Source organism: Scyliorhinus torazame, chromosome 18 (assembly GCF_047496885.1).
Source record: "Scyliorhinus torazame isolate Kashiwa2021f chromosome 18, sScyTor2.1, whole genome shotgun sequence".
Classification (NCBI taxonomy): Eukaryota; Metazoa; Chordata; class Chondrichthyes; order Carcharhiniformes; family Scyliorhinidae; genus Scyliorhinus; species Scyliorhinus torazame.
The window spans coordinates 2,223,499-2,242,554 of NC_092724.1; the positions used below are offsets into that span (position 1 = coordinate 2,223,499).

A 19,056-nucleotide genomic window follows, 5' to 3' on the forward strand; every position below is an offset into this window, starting at 1 on the left:
TGCTTTACAAGATCGAACCCTCAATGTTAACAGTTTACACCGGATTGGTTGCATTAGAGTGTCACACTGGTTCGGCTGTTCCTTTGTACTGCGAGCTTTGAAGTGCAGGTGACAGCAGGCGTTGCTTATTCCCCTGTGCATCCTGTGGAATTAGAAACCTGACACTTGACCTCCTCTGGGGTAGCTAACTAAATTTACCTATTCAGTAGCTGGCCTTACAAGAAGGCTCCAGGTTTGACACCTGCTGATTCAGTTGATCTGAGCCTAGGCAGTTGCAGGAGACGTCACAGGAATATATAGGGCCAGGAGTAGGCCGTTCAGCCCGTCAGTCCTGTTCTAGCCATCATGGCCAATCTGTATTTAAATACCATCCACCTGGCTTGGCTCCATATCCTTAATACAGTTGCCTCATTAAAATCTGTCTCTTTCTGTGTCAACAGTTTCAATTGACCTGACCCCAAAAACATTTCCAGGGTGGGACTTACAGTTTTCCACAAGACCCCTTGTGACACCGTGACTGGCCTATCGCTAATTGTAAGGTGATGCAACCCCCCCCCCTTCTAGCTCCAGAACATTGTGCAGAGTATGCCCCTGCAACACTAATATACCCGTCATGCTGCGTAGTGCCCAGAACTGAAGGCGTTACTCCAGTGGCCTCCACATCCTTCACCACCATGATGGAAGCATTGCTCACTGCTGGATCGAGGCCTGAATTCACTTGTGCAGGCTTCCCGGTGATTTATAAAAATGATTTTGGGAGGTAGTGAGGCCCAAGTCTGTGCTGAGCCACACCAGGGTGGGAGTCAGAATGTTACGATTAGTCCCTGGACGAGGGAGTGAGAAACGTTGGCCGGGATTTTCCAGTTCTGACCTCTCCCCGCGTCCACTCGCGACAAGTGCTTGTGTTTCAGGTCAGCACGGATAACACTTGCTTGTGATGCACCATGTGGCCAAATAGCCTATTGGACTCACTGTGAAGAGCGGCACTGGTTTGAGGTGCCAGAAGGAAATCAAATCTTTCCCATTGAGGAGCTCGGAGAGAGGAGAGGAAACAGTTGGCAAGAAAAAAAACTTGATTCAACTTAGACTACAGAGCAAATGGGTAATAGTGCATCGGCCGTCTAGTTTACACTAACCTCGGGCGCGATTCTCCCATCGGGCGGCCTTGTGCCGACGTCAGCGTAAAGACGGGAGTGTTCCGTTCCGAGACTCGATTCTCCGGGCCACAGTGGGGTAGCATGGCGCGGGAATGGCCCAGGACGCTCCAGCTGCCGATCCCGCCGTGACCCCGGCGCCGCGGGTCCGCGCATGCGCAGTTGGGCCGGCGCCAACGAGCGGCGTTCTTCCCCGTGCCAGCCCCAACGCAGGGCTACAGGAGCCGGTGTGGAGGAAAGGAGGCCCCCCGACAGAGAGGCTTGCCTGCTGACCGGTGGGCCCCGATCGCGGGCCAGGCCACTACGGAGGCCCCCCCCGGGGTCGGACCCCCCTCCCCCCCCATAGGACTCTTCAACGCTGAGGTCCCGCCGGCTCAGGGGCAGTTAGAACGGCGTCGGCAGGACTCGGCTTTTTGGTCACGGCCGCTCGGCCCATCTGGGCCGGAGAATCGGCGCGTACCCGGCTGCGCCGCGCCGACCACGCCGGCCCCAGTGGCACCGATTCTCCACTCTGCGGAGAATCGCGTCCTGGCATCGGGGCGGCGTGGCGTGATTCCCGCAGCAGGCGAGTCTCCGGCCCCGCGGGACGTCTGCGGCCAAAATCAGTTTTCTCTCCAAAATGACTTGCATTCGCCAGAGTTGGAATCTCACAGAAACTGTGCTAAAAAATATCCTACTGCATCTGACAAATTTATAACCGTGTAAGGGCAGCACGGTGGTGCAGTGGTTAGCACTGCTGCCTCACGGCGCCGAGTTCCCAGGTTCAATCCCGGCCCTGGGTCACTGTCCGGGTGGAGTTTGCACATTTTTCCTGTGTTTGCGTGGGTCTCAGCCCCACAACCCAAAGAGGGGCAGGGCTGGTGGATTGGCCGCGCTAAATTGCCCCTTAATTGGAAAAAATGAATTGGGCACTCTAAATTTTTTTTTAAATTGACAACCGTGTTAGCAGTGTCTGCGTATATGGCCTGGACATCAGGAACTGTGATTTAAAACAGTGTACAAACCAACATATATCTGCCATTTTTGTCCCTTACGTCAGTGACAACCTTGAAAGAGATACTTAATTGACTGTAAAGTGCTTTGGGATGCCTGGTGGTCGGGAAAGGCACGATATAAATGCAAGTCCTTGCTTTCTGAGTTTACGAGTTATCAGTTTTATCAGATCGTGCCCCATCAGTCACAGCTTCCCAGCATTTTGGCTGAGATCAAGCATCAGATCGGGTCCACGATGAGGTGCAATGCCTTTTCCTGTCAGCTTGGATCTTGTGTGTCTCCTTTGTGGAGACCAGGAATTGGATTCAATTTGAATTTGAATTGGTTTTTGGAGAAAGCAATGAGATGGATTAAGGGTTTGCCCTGTCCACTCTGCACATTGACTTTGTATATTTAAGGATGGGATAAAAAAAATGTAAAAGTCAGTCAGCAGTTACTGATTGTGCACTAGTTACTTTACTGTCCCCCTGCTGCATTTTAATGAGGTGATTCCTTAAGAGTCAGGAGTTTTTTATCTTCTTCCTGCCCTCATTATTCACGACATGTTATCCTGCAGTGTGCACACAGCCCCAGGCAAGGCCCTACATTGCAAAGCTTGACCTCTCCTCAACTGTTCCAGTGAAAATTGAACAAAGGCTGGAGACTTCAATCCTCTGAAGGCATTTGCTCCCAGTTTGGCGATTTTACTGCCATTGATTTCAATTACTGTACAGGTTGTACAGAAGCAGTTTAACAAAGATGTGCTTGTGTGATGCGATGAATTTGCTACTGAGTGATCTGGAGGGAAAAAAGGAGTCTTGTCAGCTCCATGATGTGCAGGGTAAGGTTTCATGGTTAAATTTCTTGCAGACAGGTCTCACAGCGCAGACTTGAAAACTCCTGTAGCTGGTCACTCTGCAGAAGGTTTGAAATTCTGACGGGAGGAATTCTCTTAAGGGCAGTACCATTGCACTGTCAGTCCACCTGTATGGCTCATTTTAATATTATTAGTTAACATCGATTTACCCTTTCAAATTTGAAAATTGTACCTGTCTTGCTTCTGTTTAAAATCAGCAAACGCGTTTCAATGTAAATTGCTGTTGATAGGACTCAAAAAAAAGAGCTGACCAGAGCTCAGTTGTTTGTATTCTCGGAGTACATACAGATGCAGAAGTGAGACAGCACGATGGCGCAGTGGGTTAGCACTGCTGCCTCACGGCGCCGAGGTCCCAGGTTCGATCCCGGCTCTGGGTTACTGTCCGTGTGGAGTTTGCACATTCTCCCCATGTTTGCGTGGGTTTCGCCCCCACAACCCAAAGATGTGCAGGGCAGGTGGATTGGCCACACTAAATTGCTCCTTAATTGGAAAAAAATATGTATATAATTGGGTATTCTAAAAAAAATTTTTTAAAGTCTGTGTGTCATTAATGTCCCCATTCCAATGGTGTTACCTTGGTTGAGATGTATTTCTTGAGAAAATAGAAAGCAAATGAGTGAAGTACCTGCGATTGTCCAATGTGAATTGTATCTAACCTCCATGTCTTGCTGTTTATTGGAGATACTGTGATTAGATTCAGGTTGTTGCCTTATGTGTGCAAAGATATTGGCCGAATTCTCTGGCTGTTATGATTCACTTTTCCCGCCGGCAGTACAGCCCCGCCCACGGTGTTCCCAGCGGCGTGGGCAGTCACAATGAGAGATCCCATTGACAAGCGGCAGGAAGAGAGAACCCGCCGGCAGCGAACGGCGCGTGGCTGAGAAACACAGCTAGCAGATGCTGCCCATTATTACTTGATCGCAAGTTAATGGGGACTGGAGCACAGGGTGCAGGCTGACATTCTCCTGCCTTACTGAGGAAATGCTGCACTACCAAATCCCATCTGCTCTTCCAAGCAGGTGTTTAATATCGGTGGTACTATTTGAGGAAATACAAAGAACAAAGAAAATTACAGCACAGGAACAGGCCCTTCGGCCCTCCCAGCCTCCGCCGATCCAGATCCTTTATCTAAACCTGTCTTCTATTTTCCAAGGATCTACTTCCCTCTGTTCCCCACCCGTTCATATATCTGTCTAGATGCATCTTAAATGATGCTATTGTGCCCGCCTCTACCACCTCCACTGGCAAAGCGTTCCAGGCACCCACCACCCTCTGCGTAAAAAACTTTCCACGCACATCTCCCTTAAACTTTCCCCCTCTCACCTTGAAATCGTGACCCCTTGTAATTGACACCCCCACTCTTGGAAAAAGCTTGTTTCTATCCACCCTGTCCATACCTCTCATAATTTTGTAGACAAAATGTAGGGGAGCTCTTCTGACCAACATGATGTGGGGGTGGTGGGGGAGGGGGACGTCATTTATTGCATTGCTGTTTGTGGGAGCTTGCTGTGCACAAATTGGCTGCCACAGTTCCTACATTACAACAGTGACTATTGGCCCAATCTTGCTGAATGGGAGCAGGTGGCACCACCAGTGCCAGGGTACCACCCTGCCCAGAAGCGCCGGGGGGCCTCCGATTCCCTGGGAGACTCCTACGAGTTCCGTTCCGCCTTGTCCTCGCTGTGGTGACGAGCACTGAACGGCTCTTGCCAAGGCAAAGGGTTTGGTTAGATCGTGGGAATGAGTGTTAGAGTGAGACCAGCTGCCTCGCTCTAACACACAGACTTGCTAAAAAGTGATCCGCCCACAATGGGCGAGGTTCGCACCTCGCGAGATTGTGTTAGATCTCGCGTGACTTGGCGAGCCAGGTAGATCCTGGAAGAGGGATTCCCCGCGATCCACCTGCTGTGTCATGCTGCCCTCTGGGCGTAATGCGACCAATACATTGCGCCGTGAATTCAAAACACAGACTTCATTGTAAAGCATTTTGGGATGTTCGGAGTCTCTGAAAGGCACTATATAAATGCACATCTTTATTTGATGTACCCCCCACCCCGTGTGAGATTCCTCTGTGTTGTGGAACACTTTCAGTTGCGTCGTGTTACTCAGTTGGCGGTGTGTAGCGCACAATGACTTACGCGAGACAAGAGGCGATGAAGTCTATCTATGCTTTATTAAGCGAGACTTGTTCCTCAGCAGCTCAGTAACAGAATGAGGCTGTGGGGAGAACTCGAGCTCTTATACTCCGCCTTCAGGGCGGAGCCAGAAGTCGGCAGATCCAACCGGGACCCGGGACCTATCAGCCAATAGCCTCTCGGCTTCACAGGTATCATATTACCCCTAATACATACCACCACACGGTGGTACGGTGTTGAGGAATGCAGCTGAAATGTATTGTATCGATAAAAGTGAGTCTCTGCTAATTACGTTTCCTGTGAATTGCTATCACTCGCTACAATGTTCATGTGAGAGAGAAGCCAACATAGGCAGCGCAGTTAAAGCTTTTCTGCTCTTCCAGGTTAACCCATTTTGCACAAAGCTCCTTGAGACGTTCGACAGCTGTTTCTCAGATATAATAATTTATTTAAGTGCGTTTGCCTCATTTTCACAGTAGCTTCATACTTGTGACAATAAAAAGATTATTATTATTTAAAGTGCAGCAAAAATGCAACCTGTTGTTATTTAAACGTCTTTTATTTATAAAAATAAATTTAGTGTACTCAATTCATTTTTTCCAACTAAGGGGCAATTTAGCGTGGCCAATCCACCTACCCGGCACATCTTTGGGTTGTGGGGGCGAAACCCACGCAGACACGGGGAGAATGTGCAAAACTCCACACGGACAGTGACCTGGGGCCGGGATTGAACCCAGGTCCTCGGCACCGTGAGGCAGCAGTGCTAACCAATGGGCCACCGTGCTGCCTAAACGTCTTTTATTAGTGGAAACATGTCTCTAGAAGTGGGATCAGTAGCCAAAAGATCTTGGAGGAAGATTAGTAATTTCAGTTTAAATTAATGTCGAAGCTTTGTTCATATGAAATACATTTTAGCAACATCTTTACAACTAGTTTGTGTAGGATTAATCTCCGCCCTAAAGCAATCAAATTTAACTTTAAAAAGAAACACTCCAGGCCAGTTTGAGGGGGGAGAAATTGGTTTGTACATAAAAGGAAAGGTTCACAGACCTTTGGGTGCTGCATTGTAATTTCATGAAAAGTTTGACGAGGAAATAGCTGGAATATTTCAGTGCTGAATGGGCTGAAGGAAGTTGGGTAGCTGTAGGAAGCACTACATTAGCCACATCACCTCAGGGTCAGGGAGGGGTAATCAGTCAGTGGTCTTGGCTGTTCTCGATTGTCCCTTGAGCTGAGGTGATGATTGTGGGCATTAAATGGGACCCTGGGTGAAGTCAAACAACTCCAATATAAACTGCTTTTGTTCTGCATCTGTGCTAACTTTGTCAATGACTAGGATCACAATTCTCCGGCCCTTCACACTGACAGGATCTTCCGTCCCACCAATGGCGCCCCCCCCCCCCCCCCCCCCCCCCCCACGGCGCGTTCCCCAACGGCAGAGGATGTAGTGTACGCAAAACCCTGTCGACATCGACAAGGCAGGGAGAGCTTGCTGCCGGCCAATGGTGGGTTGGATCCACACTGCTGGGGGGGGGGGGGGGGGGGGGGGAATGGGGGCAGAAAATCCCACAATAGAGCTGAAATAACCCACCACAATTAGAATATGAATTTGCCAGGGTTCCTGGAGGGCACAGGCCTGGTTAAGGGAGCCTTTCCAAACCTTGGTCAATTTACTTTATGTTCATATAGCACAAGGACAGACATATGTGGAGCCAGAGCCACCTGTACGTGTCTGCGCACTGCACCAGAGCCACCTGTACGTGTCTGCGCACTGCACCAGAGCAAGAAGATGTCATCAGCTGTGAAATACACTGCCGAAGAACAGCAACTCCGGAAACACTTCAAACACTTTGATCTCGTCACTGGTTTGGCGCCCGGAAGCAGCTGTGTTACTTTAGGACTCACCGACTCAACATTGAATATAATTATTTAAAAGAAAGTTTTCAAGACGGTTTACCTCGGAAGCGCCATTTGCTATTATTTTTGCAGTAGCTCTCCCCACCCAGTGAGAATTACAGCGATTGGGCTGGGCACCCACCCCATTCATTTCATCCCCAATGGGTGATTGGACTGGGAATGAGAAGTGGATTACCGGCTCTGGGAAACACCTCACATAAGTAGAAGATAATTGCGTTAAATTGAGCAAGAACAGATCACTGTAACTACGTTTAAATAACAGTTTGGAATAGTGCCGAGAGCAGTGTTTTTCAAACTTTTTTTCCTGGGACTCACCTTTGCCAATTGGCCAACCTTGCGGTCACACCCCACGTTGACTTAACTTTGATGTGAGGGGGGGGGTGTCTGCTTGGTCCTCATGACCTCACTTCAATCAGGTTTCATGGCTTGTAACCTCCCGACCCAGTGGTTTAATTTCCTGCCAACACCCTTCCCTTGATATTCCGCTCCCTGCCACCCACTGCTTCCAGTGTCTAGCGCTGCAATTATGCTAACTAATGCCAACTCACTTTGAAGCTCCACCCCCTTGTCCTGGCCTCAGTCATCTCCATTTGAACCATTCCTAACACCATGACTACCAACATTGCAATCAGTTAGCCCACCACCTCCATCTTAGTTTGTATTCTTTTGGAGAATATAGATATTATAAGAAGCATCACTGTTTTATGTATGAATTTGGAAGCTCACAGAATGATCTGCTTACTGTGTCATTTTCTTTCTTTTTTTTTGTTTCTCAAGCATGGCCTAAAAGTTTTAAGATGGCGTTTGCCTGTAGGTCAGACACTGCAGCACAGTGGTTAGCACTGCTGCCTCACAGCGGCAGGGACCCAGGTTCAATTCCAACCTCGGGTGACTGTCTGTTTGTATGTTCTCCCTGTGTCTGCGTGTGTTTCCTCCGGGTGCTCCGGTTTCCTCCCACAGTCCATCTTTAGGTGCAGGTTAGGTGGATTGGCCATGCTAAAATTGCCCTTAGTGTCCAAAGATTAGATGGTGTAATGGGGATAGGGCGGGGGCGGGGGCCTTGGCAGGGTGCTCTTTTGAAGGGTCGGTGCAGATTTGATGGGCTGAATGGCCTCCTTCTGCACTGTAGAGATTCTATTATTCTATGATATTAATGGAAATAAATTTGCATATATTGTACGCTCTGATTGGCTCGTTGCACAGGATCCAAATGTGTGCATTGTGGTGGTATCCATTACAGGTTCTTGGCCTAAATCCCAACTCAAGCCTATATCAACTTCTCTTTATCCTGCATTTATTCCACTCTTGTGATTTTCAATTGTAAATATAATGATGTAGAACATATTCTGGGGCTTGGCCAGAGAGAGAGGTACAGCCAGCAGAAACCATTTGGAATCTGTTCCGATAGTTTCGATGCTAAGTGGGCAGTGATAGAAAATGTGATTCTTCATCGTCAATCCGGGGATGGGCCGGAGAATCCCCGCGACCGGGCCACGCCGCCCCAACGCAGAGCGCCGGCATGTTTGGCGCGTCGCGGGCCGCTCTACGCGGAGGACCTGGCATCCAAGCTTCACTTTAAGATAAGCTTGGCACTGGTTGATTTATCCTGGCTATTGTTTAAATTCTGCATGGTTTTTGATGCTTTCCATTGTTGATTCAAGTTTAAGATGTTTATATATCGGCCGGTCCGCCAATTCTCGGCCCGGGATGGGCCGAGCGGCCGCAGTTCAAACGCTGAGTCCCGCCGGCGCCGGCCACACCTGCTCGCAGCCGGTGGGAACTCTGCGTGCAAGCGTCGGGTGGCGGCCTGTGGGAGGGGACGGGGGCTCCGACCCCAGAGGGGCCTCCGATGCGGCCTGGCGCGCGATGGGGGCCCACCAATCGGCGGGCCGGCCTTTCTGTCCCCCGGCCTTTTTTCTACGCGTCGGCCCCTGTACCCCTGCGCCATGTTGCGTCAGGGCCAGCGCTGAAGGGGGCTACTGCGCATGTGCGCGTTGGCGCTGGTGCCACTGCGCATGCGCGGGTCCCACGGTGCACAGTTCGTGCCGGGATCGGCAGCTGGAGCGGTGTGTACCACTCCAGCGCCGTGCTGGCCCCTGCAGGGGCCAGAATTACTCCTGGCAGCGGCCCATTCACGCCGTCGTAAAACGCAACGCCATTTACGACGGCGTGGACACTTTGCCCACTTGATTTGCTCAACAACTTCATGTAATACTTTCACTCTTAATTCTGTCATTGTTTTAAACAGCCCGAAACTCTATAGCACATCTTTCCCATGTTCCTAGTGGAGCAATAGTCATTTAAAACTACAGTTAGTTATCACATTTTCAGTGGCTTGAACCAATTTCTGGCCCATTTCCCCTAAAAATAACCACCGTCTGACATTACAGATAGCTTAAAAATGATAAAGTGCTTTAAATGGGAATGATTCTAAACAGCAGAGTGGGTGTAATGTAGTTTGTGTTTATATTATTATCCGTGTTGGACTAGCCACGCATCGTAACATCCCAGCATTGTCTCAGGGGAAAGTTATATTGTGCTTTCAGGAGACGGGCAGCTTCAGCATTTTGTTTTAATATGTGTGAAGCCAGAATCGCTTTGTATCTGTCAGGAGAACGGCAGCGGCAGTAACGCCCCATCCACAATGAAGCAGAGAGGGTGAGCTATCCCCATACTCGGGACAGGATGCAAAATCCATCCTTTTGCAAAGTTATTTAAGTCCGTGAAGGGACCACCACCCTGCGACCCTTAACCCTGTCACCCTTAACCCTGTGACCCTTAACCCTGTGACCCTTCTGTGACCAGCTGAATGGAGAATGTGTCACTGGGCCATCCAATAATAAAGTGTAACTACCCCTGTGGGGCACATCTAACAGGTGTAACCTTCATCTGCAAACTTCCGCCTGTCAGATTATAAAGGACAGGGAATATTGCATTCACAGATTAAGGATCCGCCTGCTGATATATCACCAGCAGTAATTGCAAAATATTTACTATCATGGGGAAGAAGCACAGCAGCTTTTAAAATGTCACCTGTGCGAGTATTACAATTGCATTGGGTGGGATTCTCCGACCCCCCGCCGGGTCGGAGAATCGCCGGGGACTGGCGTGAATCCCGCCCCCACCGGTTGCCGAATTCTCCGGCACCGGAGATTCGGCGGGGGCGGGAATCGCGCCGCGCCGGTTGGCGCCCCCCACCCTGCCGATTCTCCGGCCCGGATGGGCTGAAGTCCCGCTGTTGGAATGCCTGTCCCGCCAGCGTGGATTAAACCACCTCTCTTACCGGCGGGACAAGGCAGCGCGGGCGGGGTCCTGGGGGGGGCGTGGGCCGATCTGGCCCCGGAGGGTGCCCCCACGGTGGCCTGGCCCGCGATCGGGGCCCACCGATCCGCGGGCGGGCCTGTGCCGTGGGGGCACTCTTTTCCCTCCGCCTTCGCCACGGTCTCCACTATGGCGGAGGCGGAAGAGACCCCCTCCACTGCGCATGCGCGGGGATGCCGTGAGCGGCCGCTGACGCTCCCGCGCATGCGCCGCCCGGCAATGACATTTCCGCGCCAGCTGGCGGGGCACCAAAGGCCTTTCCCGCCAGCTGGCGGGGTGGAAATCAGTCCGGCGCGGGCCTAGCCCCTCAAGGTTAGGGCTCGGCCGCTCAAGATGCGGAGGATTCCGCACCTTTGGGGCGGCACGATGCTGGACTGATTTGCGCCGTTTTTGGCGCCGGTCGGCGGACATCGCGTTGATTACTGAGAATTTCACCCATTATTTTTAACGGCCGGTATTGTCAGTTATTTATTGTTTGCTTGCTGTAGCTGTTTCTGACTGTGAGGCTGTTGTGGCAAATGCCTGACGACTTCTCGATTGAATCTGTTGTGAGGAGGGTGGCACAGTGGGTTAGCACTGCTGCCTCACGGCGCTGAGGTCTCAGGTTCGATCCCGGCTCTGGGTCACTGTCCGTGTGGAGTTTGCACATTCTCCCCGTGTCTGCGTGGGTCTCACCCCCATAACCCAAAGATGTGCAGGGTAGGTGGGTTGACCATGCTAAATTGCCCCTATTGGGAAAAAAAGAATTGGGTACTTTAAATTTATAAAAAATCTGTTGTGAGGAACATAGTTTTGAACATAGTTTGGGGGATAAATGGGGGGGGATGGTGACAAAGTGTTAATATCACTGGAGTAATAATGCAGAAGCTAACACCCTGGGACATGAGTTCAAATCCCACTGTGGAACTTAAATTCAATTAATTACTAACTCTGGAATTGAAAGCTCAGCCAAAATGTCCTGGTCCTCCCGTCGGTGAGACAGGAAGATGGTGCTGATGGAGACCTCAGAGGGTGGCAGAGGATGCGGGTCACAAAATCCCACAGACATCAGCGGGATCGCAAGGGCCACACCATCGGCCAATGGTGGACCAACTCGGCCCCAGGAAATACGCCCCAGGGGGAGGGGACGGGAGGGGACACGACGGGATGGGAGGGAGGGGACGGGGTGGGGCAGAACAGGAGGGAGGGGAGAGAGGGGGGTGACGGTGATGGGAAATGCCACCCTCGAGTCTCAGTGGTGACCATGAAACCATCAAATTGTGGCAAAAAGCCCATCTGGTTGACTGATGCCCTTCCGGGATGGGGTCTGCCACCCTCACCCCATCTGGTCTGATCTAACTCCGCAAAATGCCAAAATAACGGTTCAGGAAGGTGGCTCCCCTTCACTTTCTCAAGGGCAATTCAGGATGAGGTCTGGCCTTGCTTGGGATGTGGCTTATGGAAGAATTTTTTGAAAATTGATTCTTTATTCGATAGTTTGGATTGAAATGCAAATCAGGTCACTGCAGAAAAAAGCTTTGATGTCACTCTTTTAATTTGGAGCTGACATGTTGGAAATCAGCTCCCTGTGAAATGAAAATCACTTATTGTCATAAGTAGGCTTCAAATGAAGTTACTGTGAAAAGCCCCTAGTCGCCACATTCCAGCACCTGTTCGGGGAGGCTGTTACGGGAATCGAACCGTGCTGCTGGCCTGCCTTGGTCTGCTTTCAAAGCCAGCGATTTAGCCCTGTGCTAAACAGCCCCTGTCTCTGTGCTGTCAACTTTTTTCTGTAGCCCCGAGGCAGATTGACAGATCCAGGTAAAACTGCCGTTCACACCAGCTTCCCAAGTGCCAGGCTTCCAGAATCCTCATTAGAAGAACAATGGCAGATCAGTTATAGGGGCTGTTAGCTCGTTTGTGTCCACGCGAAATATGTCTGCTAATTGTAGACAGGCGGCAGACACCAGGAACCCGTGAATGGATATTGACTTTATTTTAAGTGACAGATTGATAGAAAAGCGGTTGGTGTACAAGGAGTCTTGCTGCAAAGTATGTGTTTAGGTTTTAGTTTTTGCTTCTGACTCTGTCCCTCTTCCTGACAACAGCCCGGGGTTAAGTCAGTCTGCTTTGCATCCTTGGTGTCACATCTTGACTCCAAGATAATCTACCAGCCACCTCTCCAAGTCCACCTGTTTCCATCGCCACCACATCACCTGACTTCATTAACCCCGTCTCGGCTCACCTGCTGCTGCCTGAAATCCTCATTTATTTCTTCATTTCTCTGGACTTGACTATTCCCCACACTCCTGCTGCTGTCCCACATTTTACCCTCCATAAATTCGAGACCACCCAAAGCTCTGCTGCCTGTGTCTTAACTTGGTCCAAATCCCATTGCCCCGTGTACTCGGTGCCCCCTTCGATACGTTGGCTGCCGGTCAAGTAATGTGTTATTAAAAAAATTCTCATCCTTGTCTTCAAATCCTTCACCGGCCTCGCCCCACACCATCTCTCTAATCTCCCCCAGCCCCACAAACTTCCAAGATTGCCGTGCTCCTCTTTAATTCTGGCTTCTTTTTTAGAAAAAAATTTTGAGTACCTAATTATTTGCGCGTGCTAACCTGCTGACCCAGTGGAAGTGATGCCCTCTGGGGCAGAAGCTCTGGGTTCAAATCCCATTCCAGAAGCTATAGGCCCAGAAAGACATGACAAGGTTCAAATCGAGGGACAGCCGGCCGACTAATCCTTCCAACGTTTCCTTGCGCTTCCCCAGAGGGGAAAGAAAGTTTGTGAAGGCACCAAAGAAAGTTGAAGTGTTCGGCCCAATTCAAAAGAAAGAAAATCGTTGTGCGGTTTTAGGCGCGTTTTGTACGAGAACCACCCGGCTATTCATCGGCACTTGCTGGGTTTTTTTTGGCCTCGGGGAATTTTCTCCTCCAAGGCCACACTTGAGTCTTTTCCTGTTGGCGAACCCAGCAGGAAAGGCTCCTCGCAGATCGGGAACCCAGCAGGAAAGGCTCCTCGCAGATCGGGAACCCAGCAGGAAAGGCTCCTCGCAGATCGGGAACCCAGCAGTAAAGGCTCCTCGCAGATCGGGAACCCAGCAGTAAAGGCTCCTCGCAGATCGGGAACCCAGCAGTAAAGGCTCCCCGCAGATCGGGAACCCAGCAGGAAAGGCTCCTCGCAGATCGGGAACCCAGCAGTAAAGGCTCCCCGCAGATCGGGAACCCAGCAGGAAAGGCTCCTCGCAGATCGGGAACCCAGCAGGAAAGGCTCCTCGCAGATCGGGAACCCAGCAGTAAAGGCTCCTCGCAGATCGGGAACCCAGCAGGAAAAGCTCCCCGCAGATCGGGAACCCAGCAGGAAAGGCTCCTCGCAGATCGGGAACCCAGCAGGAAAGGCTCCCCGCAGATCGGGAACCCAGCAGGAAAGGCTCCTCGCAGATCGGGAACCCAGCAGGAAAGGCTCCTCGCAGATCGGGAACCCAGCAGTAAAGGCTCCTCGCAGATCGGGAACCCAGCAGGAAAAGCTCCTCGCAGATCGGGAACCCAGCAGGAAAGGCTCCCCGCAGATCGGGAACCCAGCAGGAAAGGCTCCCCGCAGATCGGGAACCCAGCAGGAAAGGCTCCTCGCAGATCGGGAACCCAGCAGGAAAGGCTCCCCGCAGATCGGGAACCCAGCAGGAAAGGCTCCCCGCAGATCGGGGGCCATTTTGTCTGGCTGCCCCAATCTCTCTCTCCCTCTCCCCAAGCCCCATTTTCAGCAGCTCCCTCTTCTCACCAACCTCAGGGAGGCCCCTGAAACAACCCCTTCGTCACCCTCCATCTGGTAAGGCCCGCTGGGCCCGACCCTGGCAGTACCAACCTGGCACTGCCACCCAGCCCAGGTGGCACTGCCAGGGTGCCAGAGGGAGTGCCAGGGTGACGAGGGAGTGCCAGGGTTCGTGACTGCATATTTAAAAGAGCCGAAAATAAGCCTCATTTAAATTTGCAAATCTGGATCACGCCCAGCGAGGGCGAGATGCTGATCGTGAATTCTCGCGAGACTTTGTTAAATCTGCTGAGGCGTTTCGAGCATCACAAATCTTCCGAGAGGCCTCTCGCGGAATTAAACGCCCGAGTGTGACGAGGCCACTAAATCGCATCCGTTAATTCTGGCCACGATTTTGTGGCTCGGACAGAGGTGGACATCGTCATGGATGGGATGGGAAAATTTGGACAGTTATTAAAAGTCAATAGCTCTCCAAATGTTCCTACCCTGCCCGCGACGATGCCCTCTCTCTCTCTCTCTCTCCATAGTTGCTGCTGAATATTTCCAGCATTTTCTGTTTTTCCTTTTTCATAGAATTTACTGTGCAGAAGGAGGCCATTCGGCCCATCAAGTCTACACCAGCCCTTGAAAAGAGCACCCCACTCGAGCCCACACCTCCACCCCATCCCAGTAACCCCACCTAACGTTTGGACACTAAGGGGCAATTTAGCATGACCAATCCACCTAACCTGCACATCTTTAGCACAGGGCTAAATCGCTGGCTTTGAAAGCAAACCAAGACAGGCCAGCAGCACGGTTCAATTCCCGTACCAGCCTCCCCGAACAGGCGCCGGAATGTGGCGACTAGGGGCTTTTCACAGTAACTTCATTTGAAGCCTACTCGTGACAATAAGTGATTTTCACGCAGACACGGGGAGAATGTGCAAACTCCACACGGACAGTGACCCACCCGCTAACTGACTGCCTTCGTTTTAATAGTCATTCTACTTTTGACTGAGTTCCCCAGCCCTGTAACCTGACAACAAGGGCGAGATTGACCAAATTTCCCCCAGATTCACCACGCTACCCAGTAAACCACCCACCCGCTCTTCCTGTGATCTTTCTACTCCCTCCAACCACAACTGGAGGCCCGCAGAATCGCTCTTCCCGTCCCAGAACACCTACCCGCTCTCCAAGGCCTTGGCCTTGTGAGGCAGGCTTCCCACTCGATAGACTCCAGTCTGTCACTCCAGCAGTCTGCGGGCAGGATCTGCACAGAGCGAGAAGAAAACAAAAGGAACCCTGCAATTTTTAACTTGGGAAACCTGGATCTTCTGCGTATCCCGGCCTCAAAACAACCAGAACCGCTCCTTTCCCCACCTGCTGTGCTGAACACACCCCCAGGCTAAAATCTGGGCCTGTCTCCATCTCCCTGTCTGCTTATCAAACCTGTTTTATTGACTGTGCCTTCGGGCCACTGTCCACTCCCCCAATACAATTCTTCTGCCTATCTATTTTGTTCTGCCTGCAGTCCATGCTCTTTCCTTAATTTTTAAGATGTTTTAAGATGTTCCCATATATGAAGAGTAAGTGGCCAATTCTGTACAACATTTTAACCAGGGTCACACCCGGTTAACCTGTCTTGATGGTACTTACACTTTTCTACGATGTCTCGGCAGAAAATACTTGTTTTGTTTAGATTTGCTGCTAGTTCCAAGTTTTAACTTGCATTACTGGAGTTGTGGGCTGCATTTTGAAGCCTTCTGAAGTTGGTATTTAAACATTATTTCGCTGCTGTACAACCAGTGGAAGCTGGAAAGTGTAAAGAGGCAGAAATGTCAAAGTTTCAGCTTGTTCTGTTTAAAGAAACACAGCCAGGCAGCTACCGCCGTAATGTCACTTGCTTTTGAAACAGCTTACTTGTAGAATTGTATCTTTACAAGGGCAATATTCCTGCGCACTGTTACAATACAACAGTGATGACACTTTAATGAAGTATTTCATTATCTGTGAAATCTGTGAGTTTCCCGGTAGCTGTTCAAAGCTCCATGTAAAGGCAAGTCCACCCATGGTGACTGAAGCCAAGCCTTGCAAAAACAGTATCCGGTTTATTCCACCGTTACAATGCGAAAGTCAATAAACAGCCATCATCCAAATGAGTGGCTACGGATTAAAGCACCACCCAACTCCAACGTACCTCGCAGTGACTTTAGATACGACACTGACCTTCCGGGAATATCTAAAAGGTCACGTCCAGAAACAACTTTATTGCCAAACTAGCAGCGTCAATGACGGGTGATGCTACCACCCTCCCAACCTCAACATTCACACCCTCATACTCAGTAGCAGAATATTGCACCCTCTTTGGTTAAGACCATCACGCACACTCTCACACTCACTCACACACACCCTCACACACATCCGCACACACACTCACAGACACACTCACACCTTCACACACACCCTCACACACACACTCACACACACGCTCTCTCATTCACACACACCCACTCTCACACACTCTCTCACACTCACTCACACACGCACTCACACTCACTCACGCACTCACACTCACACACACACGCACTCACACTCACACACACACACACCCTCACACACACGCCCTCTCACTCACACACACGCCCTCTCACTCACACACACACACTCTCACACTCACTCACACACACCCTCACACACATCCGCACACACACTCACAGACACACTCACACCCTCACACACACCCTCACACTCACACACACCCTCACACTCACACACACCCTCACACTCACACACTCACTCACACACACCCTCACACACACCCTCACACACCCTCACACACACCCTCACACACATCCGCACACACACTCACAGACACACTCACACCCTCACACACACCCTCACACTCACACACACCCTCACACTCACACACACACTCACACACACACTCACACACACCCTCACACTCACACACACACTCACACACACACTCACACACACCCTCACACACTCACACACACCCTCACACACACCCTCACACACATCCGCACACACACTCAGACACACTCACACCCTCACACACACCCTCACACACACCCTCACACACACCCTCACACACCCTCACACACACCCTCACACATACCCTCACTCACACCCTCACACACACACACACTCACACACGCACTCACACACACCCTCACACACACCATCACACACTCACCACCTCACACATACACCCTCACACACACACCCTCTCACATACTCACACAGACACTCACACTCACACACACCCTCACACACACACCCTCACACACACACCCTCACTCACACACCCTCTCACACACACACACACACTCACACACCCTCACACACACACTCACAACACCCCCCCCCTTACACACACACACCCTCACACACACACAATCATCCTCACACACACACTCACACACACGCCCTCTCACTCACACACACGCCCTCTCACTCACACACACCCACTCTCACACTCACTCACACACACCCTCACACACATCCGCACACACACTCACAGACACACTCACACCCTCACACACACCCTCACACACACCCTCACACTCACACACACCCTCACACTCACACACGCCCTCACACTCACACACACACTCACACACACCCTCACACACACCCTCACACACCCTCACACACACCCTCACACACACCCTCACTCACACCCTCACACACACACACACTCACACACGCACTCACACACACCCTCACACACACCATCACACACTCACCACCTCACACATACACCCTCACACACACACCCTCTCACATACTCACACAGACACTCACACTCACACACACCCTCACACACACACCCTCACACACACACCCTCACTCACACACCCTCTCACACACACACACACACTCACACACCCTCACACACACACTCACAACACCCCCCCTTACACACACACCCCCTCACACACACACAATCATCCTCACACACACACTCACACACACGCCCTCTCACTCACACACACGCCCTCTCACTCACACACACCCACTCTCACACTCACTCACACACACCCTCACACACATCCGCACACACACTCACAGACACACTCACACCCTCACACACACCCTCACACACACCCTCACACTCACACACACCCTCACACTCACACACGCCCTCACACTCACACACACACTCACACACACCCTCACACACACCCTCACACACCCTCACACACACCCTCACACACACCCTCACTCACACCCTCACACACACACACACTCACACACGCACTCACACACACCCTCACACACACCATCACACACTCACCACCTCACACATACACCCTCACACACACACCCTCTCACATACTCACACAGACACTCACACTCACACACACCCTCACACACACACCCTCACACACACACCCTCACTCACACACCCTCTCACACACACACACACACACTCACACACCCTCACACACACACTCACAACACCCCCCCCCTTACACACACACCCCCTCACACACACACAATCATCCTCACACACACACTCACACACACGCCCTCTCACTCACACACACGCCCTCTCACTCACACACACCCACTCTCACACTCACTCACACACACCCTCACACACATCCGCACACACACTCACAGACACACTCACACCCTCACACACACCCTCACACACACCCTCACACTCACACACACCCTCACACTCACACACGCCCTCACACTCACACACACACTCACACACACCCTCACACACACCCTCACACACACCCTCACACACACCCTCACACACATCCACACACACACTCACAGACACACTCACACCCTCACACACACCCTCACACACACCCTCACACTCACACACACACTCACACACACCCTCACACTCACACACACACTCACACACACCCTCACACACACCCTCACACACACCCTCACACACATC

At 51.3% G+C, this 19,056-nt stretch overlaps 1 protein-coding gene across 3 annotated transcripts in view; it reads left to right on the plus strand.

The window, feature by feature from the left end:
* Positions 1-19,056, plus strand: part of LOC140394892 (rho GTPase-activating protein 45-like) — a 267,986-nt gene that overhangs the window by 142,355 nt on the left and 106,575 nt on the right. The window contains exon 1 of one of the 3 annotated variants that reach the window (XM_072482051.1): positions 2,737-2,967. The exons of the other annotated variants lie outside the window; for them this stretch is intronic. Coding sequence (XP_072338152.1) covers positions 2,886-2,967 — 82 coding nt within the window. The 5' untranslated portion in view covers positions 2,737-2,885. Of the gene's footprint in view, positions 1-2,736; positions 2,968-19,056 lie in introns of those variants that run through there. 3 annotated transcript variants of the gene reach the window in all.